The following is a 12,152-nucleotide window of genomic DNA, read 5'->3' on the forward strand; positions in this document are numbered from 1 at the left end:
TTATAACAGTTTGTAATGCTTAATTGGATCATGCAAAAGATCACCTTCGTTAGATGAAATTTGACGTCAAAAGGAGTATCCACCGGAGCAGCAAATTGGAGCCCCGCCAAGGAAATCAGATATGTAGTATACTTGTGTTGATGAATAAAAATACCATTGGAATCAAAATGAATCTCTAGACCCAAAAAAATAATGCAGGCAACCAAGATTTTTCATCTGAAATGAGGCTTGAAGTTATTGTTTAAGTTGTTGTATGGCTACTTGATCAGAACCAGTAATGACCATGTCATCAACATAAATAAGAAAAACGCAATTCCAGTAGTCGTGCGATGGATGAATAATGAGGAATCATATTGACTTGGAGTAAAATAAAATCCAAGAAGAGTAGATAGAAAATTTTCATACCATTCTAGAGGAGCTTGTCGCAGACCATATAATAAGCGTTTAAGCTTGCAAACACTTGGAGAGGATAAAAGTGGACCCTGAGGAGAATTCATGTAAATATTATCTTCAAGGTCCCCATGAAGAAAAGAATTCTTCACATCCATTTGATGAAGGGACCAGCCTGCAGAAGAAGCAGCAATAGAAACCATTGTTCTAATGGTAGTCATCTTGGTTACAAGAGCGAACGTCTCATCATAGTTTATCCCATATTCTTGTTTGTTGCCTAAAGCAACCAAGCGAGCCATGTAACAGTTGAGAGAACCATATTCTTGTTTGTTAATCATTTGTATACTTTTTATGTTTCAACGATTTTTTAAGTATATTTCTACAAAGAAAACTTGTAAAAATGTCTGTTTTTAGTTAATAATATTAAAAAATATTTAATATAAACTAATAAATATTTATCATATTAATTTTTTATAATTATTTTATTTGATTTAAAATATATTACAACAGTCTTATCCATTAAATAGAGTTTATATGTATAAAGTGAATAAACTAAAAGTAATATAAATAAATTAACATGTTTAAGGTGTTTCTTTTTATCAAAAAAGAACTAACTTGAAATTGAAGAAAATTAAAATTGTAAAGAATTTAAATATTATAGAAAAATGACACAAATAAATAGCATTTTTAATATATAAATATTTGTGGGTGCTTAAAAACATGGGTAATGCTAACGAGTGCTCCCGGGGCACTGGTTAAGAGATTAAAATTGTAAGTTGAGCATTGTTTATTAAAGTAAAAAAGATATGTTTTTACCTAAAATATTTGTATTCAATGCATTAAAAACATAAATAATTAGCTTTTTAAAAGAATATTGTGTATATTGAATGCATTGAATCTAAGATATTTTCTTTATTTGAAATGCTTAACCAGTGCCTTAGGGGCACTCGTTAGCATTACCCAAAAAAACATATATAACCTAAAAAAGGAAAACATGTTTTTAAAGAAGGAAGTTACATGGTGATTTTTTATTTATGGTAGTAGTTAATATAAGCAAAATGCACTAAATTAGATAGACTCAATCTATTTTTTTTTTTTTGTCAATGGAATATGCTTTATAACATTTCTATGTAAATATTATCTTAACATTTTCCTAATTCTACCATATCATATATTCAGTGTACCACATCTTCTAGAAACAAACATTTATTACTTACTTTTCATATAATTATTATTTCTAATATACTTTACTACATACTATTTATATAATTATTATTTCCAAGTTTCAAAATAGATATTAAATTAGAATTATCAAATATTAAATAAAATGCCATATATCCTTAATATATTAAAACAAAATACAGATTTAGGCGCCAAAGTTTGAATAAAATCCCGCCTAAAGAGTTTTTAATCATATTATTTTTTTTCCAACAAATTATATTTAATATATTAATTCACATTTAATATTAATTAATCAAATTCATTACTCCACCACTAATTTCTATGTACCTCAACTATTCAATCAACAAAAATTCTAATTTTTTTTCCTAAATGTACAATATCTATCAATAATTTGTTTCGTGCATCGCACGGGTTGAAAGTACTAGTATAAAATAGCAATTGCAAAATATCTATTACCTTGTGTTTTCTTAAATCCCTATAAAATCCTTTTCGGTATCATAAAAACCTGCAATTTATTTTTACTAAAAACATTCATCAAACTCCAAACAACTCTCCCTTCACGATCACTAGCTCTAGCGAACGTCTCATCATAGTTTATCCCATATTCTTGTTTGTTGCTCAAAGCGACCAAACAAGCCTTGTAACGGTTGAGAGAACCATATTCTTGTTTGTTAATCATTTGTATACTTTTTATGTTTCAACGATTTTTTAAGTATATCATTTCTACAAAGAAAACTTGTAAAAATGTTTGTTTTTAGTTAATAATAATAAAAAATCTTTAATATAAACTAATAAATATTTATCATATTAATTTTTTTATAATTATTTTATTTGATTTAAAATATATTACAACAGTCTTATCCATTAAATAGAGTTTATATGTATAAAGTGAATAAACTAAAAGTAATTTAAATAAATTAACATGTTTAAGGTGTTTCTTTTTATCAATAAAAAAGAACTAACTTGAAATTAAAGAAAACTAAAATTGTAAAGAATTTAAATATTATAGAAAAATGACACAAATAAATAGCATTTTTAATATATAAATATTTGTGGGTGCTTAAAAACATATTTAACCTAAAAAAGGAAAACATGTTTTTAAAGAAGGAAGTTACATGGTGATTTTTTATTTATGGTAGTAGCTAATTCTCTTAAGTTTATATAGTAATATGCAAATGCACTATAGATAGACTCAATCTATTCTTCTTTTTTTGTCAATGGAATATGCTTTATAACATGGAAATTTCTTTCTCTACCTCCCTCTTTTCTTGGTCAGTTCTGGTGAAAAACCCAAAATACTCTCACTTCGAAAACGCATTTCCGAAACGTTTTTTTTTTCAAAATTTGTCTTATTTCCGATATGCACTTCCGAAAACACGAAAAAAAGGTGTTTTCGGAGATGCATTTCCGAAAACACCCCTTTTTTGGATTTTCGGAGATGCATTTCCGAAAACACTTTTTTTTTGTGCAGGGGGTGTCTTCAGAGATGGATATCCGAAATATTCCAAGACCAAATTGGTCTTGGAATGTTTCGGATATACACTTCCGAAAAGAATTCAATAATTATTAAGGTGAATCAATACAATTAATAGCTATAAAATCAAGGTGAATCAATAAAATGAAGGTGAATCAATAAAATCAATGTGAATCAAAATTTCCTAAACAATTTTAAAGTTCAAAATTATTATTAACTTATATAAATCAAAAACATTTTAATTCTATAAGTAAATTTTAAATTATATAGAATTAAATATAAAATTTATTCATTAAATAAAATTAAGACAAAATCTCTTTTTAATTTTTTTAAACTAAATAAAAAAATTATAACTCATTTTTAATTATGAATCGGAATAGAAATATATAAATATATAATAATAATTATTAATTTTGTAATTGAAATATATAAATATATAATAATTAATATATAAATATATAATAATTATTATAAATTAAAACCCTCATTTTTTAATTTTTATAATTATTATATAAATATATAAATATATTTATAATTAATATATAATAATTATTATATAAATATATAAATATATAAATATATAATAATTTTTATAAATATATAATAATTATTATATAAATATATAAAATAAACACTCATTTTTTTAATTTTTTTTGTAAATACATAATAATTATTATAAATATATAAATATATAAATAAAAATTATAACTCATTTTGTAAGTGAAATTATTTTAATTTTTTTAATTAAAATTATTTTAAAATTTAAAATATGAATCAGAATAAAAATATATAATAATTATTATTCATAACTCATAAATTATATCAAAATATATAATTATTATTATTTATTACTCATAAATTATATCAAATTTATGATATATGAATTAATTAATATCCTAAAATTAATTTTTGAGATTTTTAGATTTTTTTTTGTTTTTTCGGAGATGCATCTCCGAATTAATCAAAATCGCATTTTTTGGGATTTTTTCGGAAATGCACTTCCGAAGTCTGGAAAAATTTAGAAAAAAAATATTTCGGAAATGTATTTCCGAACCAGGGGTAAAGTGGGATTTTCGCTGGGGGTGACCCCATAGGGAGGTGGGTAAAGAAAAAATCTTATAACATTTGTATGTAAATATTATCTTAACTTTTAATTTTACCTATCATATATTCAGTGTATCACATCTTCTAGAAACAAACATTTATTACTTACTATTCATATAATTATTACCTCTAATATACTTTATACATACTATTCATATAATTATTATTTCCAAGTTCCAAAATAGATATTGAATTAGAATTATCAAATATTAAATAAAATGCCATATATAAAAAATAGCAATTGCAAAATATCTATTACCTTGTGTTTTCTTAAATCCCTATAAAATCCTTTTTGGTATCATAAAAACCAGCCATTTATTTTTACTAAAAACATTCATCAAACTCCAAACAACTCTTCCTTCACGATCACCAGCTCTAGCAAAATTTTCCTTGACTACCTAATGAGAAAGCTTCAACTTCAAGATTCTGACAACAAAGATTCTGACAAAGAAGTATACGAAAATGAAGACGACAAGCCTCGTCTCCATCAAATTAAGAAGTATACCTAATGAGAATATTAATTTTTGGTTGTTTCTTTTGGATTTTTTCATAACAGATCCTCACACGCACCAACTGAAGATATGTGACTTCGGAAGTGCTAAAGTCTTGGTTCGTTTTACAGATGAAGAAGGGGAATATCTTGTTTGGGAATGGCATGATCACATTATGGGGTTCACTCCTTAGTATATATATGGCAATTACTTTCAAAAGATTGTGTTTGAGGAGCCTCCTTGTGTTTAGTTTGATTTGAGATGAATGATGATATTGTTTGACATGAAAACCAAAAAAAAAGAGTTTTTTTTTGTGCAAATTGAGAACTATAAAAAATATATAAATCCGTTGTGGCACATTCTTGTCAATTTTATTATTTTATCAAATTGTTGTTAACTTTTTTTTTTTTTGGTATAAACCGGGGTATCCTCTGCGCGCAACTGCAGAGACTAATCCCTCGAGCCGGGTAGGACCATATAGGCGGTAAAGCTTTATTTCTTACAAGAATTAATGTTTCCATCATTTAATAAAAATGTCGTGTTTTTAATGTTTCCTCTAGGATTTTGAATAATGTACTAGTTTTGTATGATTCATGTTTGTTGATGTATGAAATTGATTGTTTTTGTGTTAGGTTAATTTGAAACATGACACTTGATGGTACAATCAATTCATGAATTTTAAAATTGTAGACAAGAAAAAACTAGAATTGACTGTCGATCTCATTTGAAAATAAATTGATGAGAAAAAATATATTGACATTGGTTTTTAACACTACACCGTAAATATGTACAAAAATCATACACTTTTAGTTTATAATAATTTATTTCTCTTAGTTTTTGTGCAAGGCTACATTGCTGTGTTATAATAAACTTCGGTGTAGATACAATGTAATAAAAAAGGTGTCAACATAGCAAAACTCTAAATTGATTATACTATATATGTTGGCTGCATTTTGTCTGCCAGAATAAAGTATAAGATTAATATTTATCACTCATAAAATAATATTATTTTAGAGAGTAGTAGAATCAATTTAGGGTTCAATATGTCAGGGACGTCCTTATAAATATGGCAATCTTCAATTTTAATCCTTATAAATTTTTTCTTCAAACAATGGTCTTTGCAATATTTTTCGTCTCTATTTTAGGTTCCTTCTGTTGGATTCTACTAACGAAAGCTTACGTGGCACGCCACGTCAATTAAAGTCAATTTTTAAAAAAAATAGACAGATTGCGGAGACTTTAAACCCCCAAATAACTTTTAAAACCATAAGTTTTCACAAACATTTTCTTTCGATGCATAATTCATTGAAGGCCTATTTGAAGTGTAAGATCTATAAATTTTTTAAGAGGTGTTAACTATTTTTCATGCATGCCATGTCATCCCTTATTGTATCATATACCAAAAGATGTTGAAAACACACATCTAATATATGAATACAAAGCAAACAGAAAAATAGTGTGAGATTGAAGCGAAAAACCATGCAGAAGAAGAAAAGACAGTGAAGTGAATGAGAAAAGAGAAACCAACATTAACGTTAATGAAATTAATCCTTAACCCACACCACTTTATAGAAAGAAATGATATATCATATTATTGAACAATGGTGCAGAAAATCACAATCCAACTACATCAAAGAACTATATTTATAATTTTATATGCACTTACCAAAATAACACAGTTCGACACTTTTTCAATAAGCAATCATATAAGATATTGTACTAGAGGTGCAACCTTTACAACAAGAATTCTAAATAGAATTGAAACAGTTTAATGGTAATTTGTACCAATCATAAAAATAAATTATAGAAGTAGAATCACTATTACACAATCATCTCAAAGCTAAAAAAACATTATAAAAAATAATGGTATTTCTCATTAGCCAAATACACCAAATTAGAGCTAACCAAATTGAATTGAATTTAACTCTAGTATTGTCTTTTTTAATGATCACTTCGGCACGATTATAAAATAAGACACATTGATTCCACAATGTCATATTTATAAATGAGATTCACGATCAATTCTAGTTTATTTCTGTCAAGTGTCATGTTATTTACAAATTTTATAATTTATGAATTGATTCCACAATCAAGTGTCATGTTTCACAATTAGCCTCACACAAAAAACAATCAACTTCATACATCAACAATCACAAATCATACAAAGGTCCTAATACCATAATGTAAAATCCTTTATTTCAAATGAAGATATATTGTTTAAAATATTTATTTAAGTTTTCTTAAAGTTTTCAATTTACACAAAAACTCAATTTTTTTCCCGCCACTACAAGAAAAATGAGTTTTCGCGGCGACAAAATTGTTGAGAAAAATACGAAGTTGCTGCGAAATATATTTTTTTATCGAAAAAATTGTCGTTACATATCATTGATATGAGTGCCGTTGCAAAAAGTTTTGCTGTGACATTTGATGTCGCTCTGATAACAAATGGTTTCACAACAATAATTATTGCTGCCTTATTTGATCGAGCACAATGTCCATAGTCGTTATCAAAAGATGCTTGTTGTCAACAACTAAAGATGTTGTCGAAAATTATTTTAGTCAACAATATGAATTGTTGTCATATCTTCTATACCTCAACTATAAAAATAATTGGTATAAATTATATTTCTTAACAATTTATGTCATTAATAAAAATATAATTTTATTTTTCAACATCTTTTTAAAATTAACATAATTGACATTTTTATTTATATTGTTATTACTATTTAAAAATAAATAATTTAACAATATAAATCACAATATTGGTAATATTTTTTTTCATGAAATGTTAATGATAATTAATATAACATTAAAATAGAAAATATCACAAATTATTCTAATTGACATAAAAATTTAAATTTCTAAAAAGATTAAAAATTAAATATTAATAAACAACCTTGTTCCCATAAAAATAAAAATAAAAATTACATGATTAACAAATAAAATTATGAGTCTCGCCAAAATAATTATTAATTCATCTTTATATCTTTGCTTCGAAGCTTTCTTGGTGAAATAGTTGAAGTACTCTTATTTGACCTGCAATTTCAAAACAATTAAAAATTAATGTACTAGTTTCTTTTACAATACATTCTTTTGCAATAAAAAAAACTAATATAGTAAAAAGCCACGTCAAAATACAAGATGAACAAGTATACACACATTTTTCAAAACTCTTTATTACACAAAAATACTAGTTCATTTATTGGAACAATGTTACAATATTGCTCCAACTTTTTACATAAAACATAATTAACGTTAACATCCCATGACATTATATATCAATTGCAATCCTGAACAACACTTGTCTCATACGTTATCATTAAATATAACTCTTATAAAAATAAACTACACTTAAAATATTCATACCACATATGTAAGACGTAAGAAAATCATACTTAGAAATTAAACTAAACATATGGAGGCTCCTCATCCACAATCCTTTGAAAGTAATTTCCATAGACATACTCAGGAACAAATCCATGCTCATAAGTGTACCTCATAATATGACCATTCCATTCCAATACAAGATATTCTCTTTCTTCTCCCGTATAAAACTTGAGAGAAATGTGACTTTCATGAATCTGAGTCGTTTCATCAGAATTAGGCTTCATAGTATCTGTTTCTCCATTGAGGATCCGGTAAACGATTTCATCTTTAAGTTTAGATTCTTCTCGATATATTGCTTGTAGTCTGTCTTGGCAGAGACAAAGTTTGTCGTCCTCATTTTTATATACTTCTTCATCGTCAGAATCTTTGTTGTTCGAATCTTGAACATGAAGCCTGCACATTATAGAGTGGGGGAACATGTTATCGAGGCGGTGGACGGAGGAAGAAGAGTTGTTTAGAGGGGAGCTAATGATGTTTGCTGAATGTTCTTAGTGAAAAGATTGATAGAGTTTAGACAAAACTGTAACAGGTTGATTTTTTCTTTACCCACCTCCCTATGGGGGTGACCCCCAGCGAAAACCCCATTTTACCCCGCTTCGGAAATGCATTTCCGAAATATTTTTTTTTCTAAATTTTTCCAGACTTCGGAAGTGCATTTCCGAAAAAATCCCAAAAATTGGGATTTTGACTAATTCGGAGATGCATCTCCGAAACAACAAAAAAAAATCCAAAAAAATCCCAAAAATTAATTTTAGGATATTAATTAATTCAATTATCATAAATTTGATATAATTTATGATTAATGAATAATAATAATTATATATTTTGATATAATTTATGAATTATGAATAATAATTATTATATATTTCTATTTTGATTCATATTTTAAAATTTAAAATAATTTTAATTAAAATAATTAAAATAATTTCACTTACAAAATGAGTTATAATTTTTTATTTATATATTTATATTTATAATAATTATTATATATTTATATATTTACAAAAATAATTAAAAAAAATGAGTGTTTTAATTTCTATATTTATATAATAATTATAATAATTATTATATATTTATAAAAATTATTATATATTTATATAATAATTATTATATATTAATTATATATATATTTATACATTTATATAATAATTATAAAAATTAAAACAATGAGTGTTTTAATTTATAATATATATTATATTTATATTTATAAATTATACTTAATTTTAAATAATTCAAAATTTACTTATGAAATTAAGATGTTTTTGATTTATATAAATTAGTAAAATAATTTTTAACTTTAAAATTGTTTAGGAAATTTTATACCTATTAGTTGTATTGATTCACCTTGATTTTATACCTATTAATGATATTGATTCACCTTGATTTTAATTTTTTAATAATTATTGAATTTTTTCGGAAGTGTATATCCGAAACATTCCAAGACCAATTTGGTCTTGGAATATTTCGGAAGTGTAAATCCGAAACACCCCCTCCCAAAAAAAAATTCGGAAGTGTATATCCGAAACACCCCCCTCCCAAAAAAAAATTCGGAAGTGTATATCCGAAGACACCCCCCTCCCAAAAAAAAGGTGTTTTCGGAAATGCATTTCCGAAAACCCAAAAAAGGGGTGTTTTCGGAAGTGCACTTCCGAAATCACCCTTTTTTTCAGAAAAAAGTGATTTCGGAAATGCATTTCCGAAATATGGGGCATTCTGGGAATTTCGCAAGGGGTGGCCAAGAAGGTTAGGAGGTCTATTAAGAAATTTCCAACAGGTTTTATAGAGTTTAAGAAAGCAACTCAGTGTACATATTTCTTAATATTTTTTTAATGACAATAATTTTTAATATTTAATAATTTTCAATTAATGGGAAATGACTTCTTTTAGAAAGATCTCATATTGTTAACAAATCTAACCTATTACCATATTTAAATTTAAAGTAATTATAATTTAATTCAATATTTACTATTTTCTCTGGTTCTATTTATAGGAAATAATTATTTTTAAAATATCTTCTATAATTATATATAATTTTTGGGCTGGTGTATTTTACTTCCTAAAATACCTTTTATTTTCTTTCTTAATAACTAACCTTACAATTAAAAAAAAAATTATGTTGTTAGTAACTTCTAACGGTTACCATCATAAAAATTTGATTGTTAAAAACTTCCGTTTCCCCACATTTTTCCTTTACTATTTACCATTTTATTTCAAAAGAGGACAGCATATAAATACAATACCACATCTGTGAATCACGTTATACTACAAATTTCTCCACGTGCATCACATCAATACAATGTTTTACCTCAAGACTAGACCAATAAGGAAGATCGAAGGAAATCGACCTCTTTTTCCATATATTTTTCACAATAGGCCGCTTTTGGTACTTTCCAAAGACAGCAGTAATGCCCAGTTGTCGTTGATAAACTTCCTCTCCAGTTAAGGGCTTTGGAGCAACACCATGCTCTTGTTCCCCATTGAAAGCTTTCCGCAATCTACGATATGGATGATAACGATTTAGAAATTTTCGATGCCCGAGATAAACAGTCTTCTTTCCTTTTTCAAGATGATTGTAACATGTGCCTTTTTCACATATAGGACACGCTTTATGCCCTTTAACTTTATACCCACACAAATTGTCATACGCTGGAAAATCGTTGATGGTGCAAAATAACATGGCACGCATATTGAACTGTATGTGCATCGAAAACATCCACCCTTTCCTCCCATAACACTTTTAAATCATCAATCAGTGAACTTAGATAAACATCTATGTCATTTCCTGGTTGTTTTGGGCCCAAAATCATCATCGATAACATATATATTTACGCTTCATGCACAGTCTAGGAGATATGTTGTAAATCATCAGAAGAACAGGCCAAAAAGAATGGTTAGTATTTAGATTACTAAACGGATTCAATCCATCAATAGCAAGTCCAAGTCTAAGGTTTCTCGATTCTTTGCCAAAATTTGGAAACAAAGAATCAATTTTCTTCCATTGCAAAGAATCAGCTACATGGCGAATTTGTCCATCACATTTTCTTTCTTCTGCATGCCATCTAAGATTCTTTGCATCGTCTGCATTAGCGAATAATCTCTTGAACCTTGAAATGATTGGTAGGTACTATACCACTTTCGCGGGAGGACCCTTTTTGACCTCCTCATCATCACTAGATTCACCATGTCTCTTTTTGTAGCGTGACGCCTTGCACTTCGGACAATGGTTATAGTTTACATACTCTTTTCTGTATAATATGCAATTATTAGGGCATGCATATATCTTTTCATACTCCAAACCCATCAGACACAATATTTTCTTCGCCTCATAAAACGACTTGGCAGTATGTTACCTTCTGGAAGCATTTGTGTCAACAATTCAAGCAATTCGGTAAAAAAGTTGTCAGTCCACCCGTTAACTGTCTTCAGATTAAACAATTTTAACACGGCTGACAAACGTGTAAAATCTGTGCATCTCGGGTACAAAGGTGTATCCTTTTCAATGCATAAACTATCATATGCATGTGCCCTCTTAAACGAATCTTGTCCAATATCACGCATCATGTCTTCTAGACGATCATCCATTTCTACACTAACATCATCTCTTTGGAACGCATTTGTCTTTGCTACTACTTCACCGTGTCATATCCATTGTGTATAACTTTGACAAATCCCTTCACAAATTAGATGATTCATGATTTCTTTCTTACTAAGTTTTGGTACTTGATTTGCACAACGAACACATGGACAGAAAAAAACGTAGGAAGACTCTCTTCAGCATTACTTTCAGCAAAATGTAGAAATTCCATCACTCCATGTTCGTACTCAGCACTTAATCGATTAGCTCTCATCCAACTACGATCCATATCTATGTTCCGAAATTAATGCATAAATAATTAAATCATTAAATCATTATGACGCCTACAATTGACATTAAATATTTGTCCAAAAGGCGGGGGTGTAGACATTATTTCTAATAAAACTATTTCATGAATGAGATGGTGTATTGAAAGATTTGATGATTTGAAGAAATTTATTAGAAAGGAGAGACTTTTAAACATGAATGAGATGGTGTATTGTTGTAATTATTTTTTGAAAATTTATAACTATTGAGATGGTGTATTGTT

At 27.3% G+C, this 12,152-nt stretch overlaps 1 protein-coding gene across 1 annotated transcript; it reads right to left on the minus strand.

The window, feature by feature from the left end:
- Positions 1 to 8,048: 8,048 nt before the first annotated feature.
- Positions 8,049 to 8,429, minus strand: LOC131614733 (uncharacterized). The gene has a single exon (XM_058886292.1). The coding sequence runs from the start codon at positions 8,427 to 8,429 to the stop codon at positions 8,049 to 8,051; it is 381 nt and encodes a 126-aa protein (XP_058742275.1).
- Between the last annotated feature and the right edge of the window lie 3,723 nt (positions 8,430 to 12,152).

Source organism: Vicia villosa, linkage group LG6 (genome assembly GCF_029867415.1).
Source record: "Vicia villosa cultivar HV-30 ecotype Madison, WI linkage group LG6, Vvil1.0, whole genome shotgun sequence".
In the NCBI taxonomy this organism is placed as follows: domain Eukaryota; kingdom Viridiplantae; phylum Streptophyta; class Magnoliopsida; order Fabales; family Fabaceae; genus Vicia; species Vicia villosa.

Coding starts and splice junctions, on each gene's coding strand:
- LOC131614733 (XM_058886292.1), bottom strand. CDS start 8,429: ATGTGCAGGCTTCATGTTCAAGATTCGAACAACAAAGATTCTGACGAT.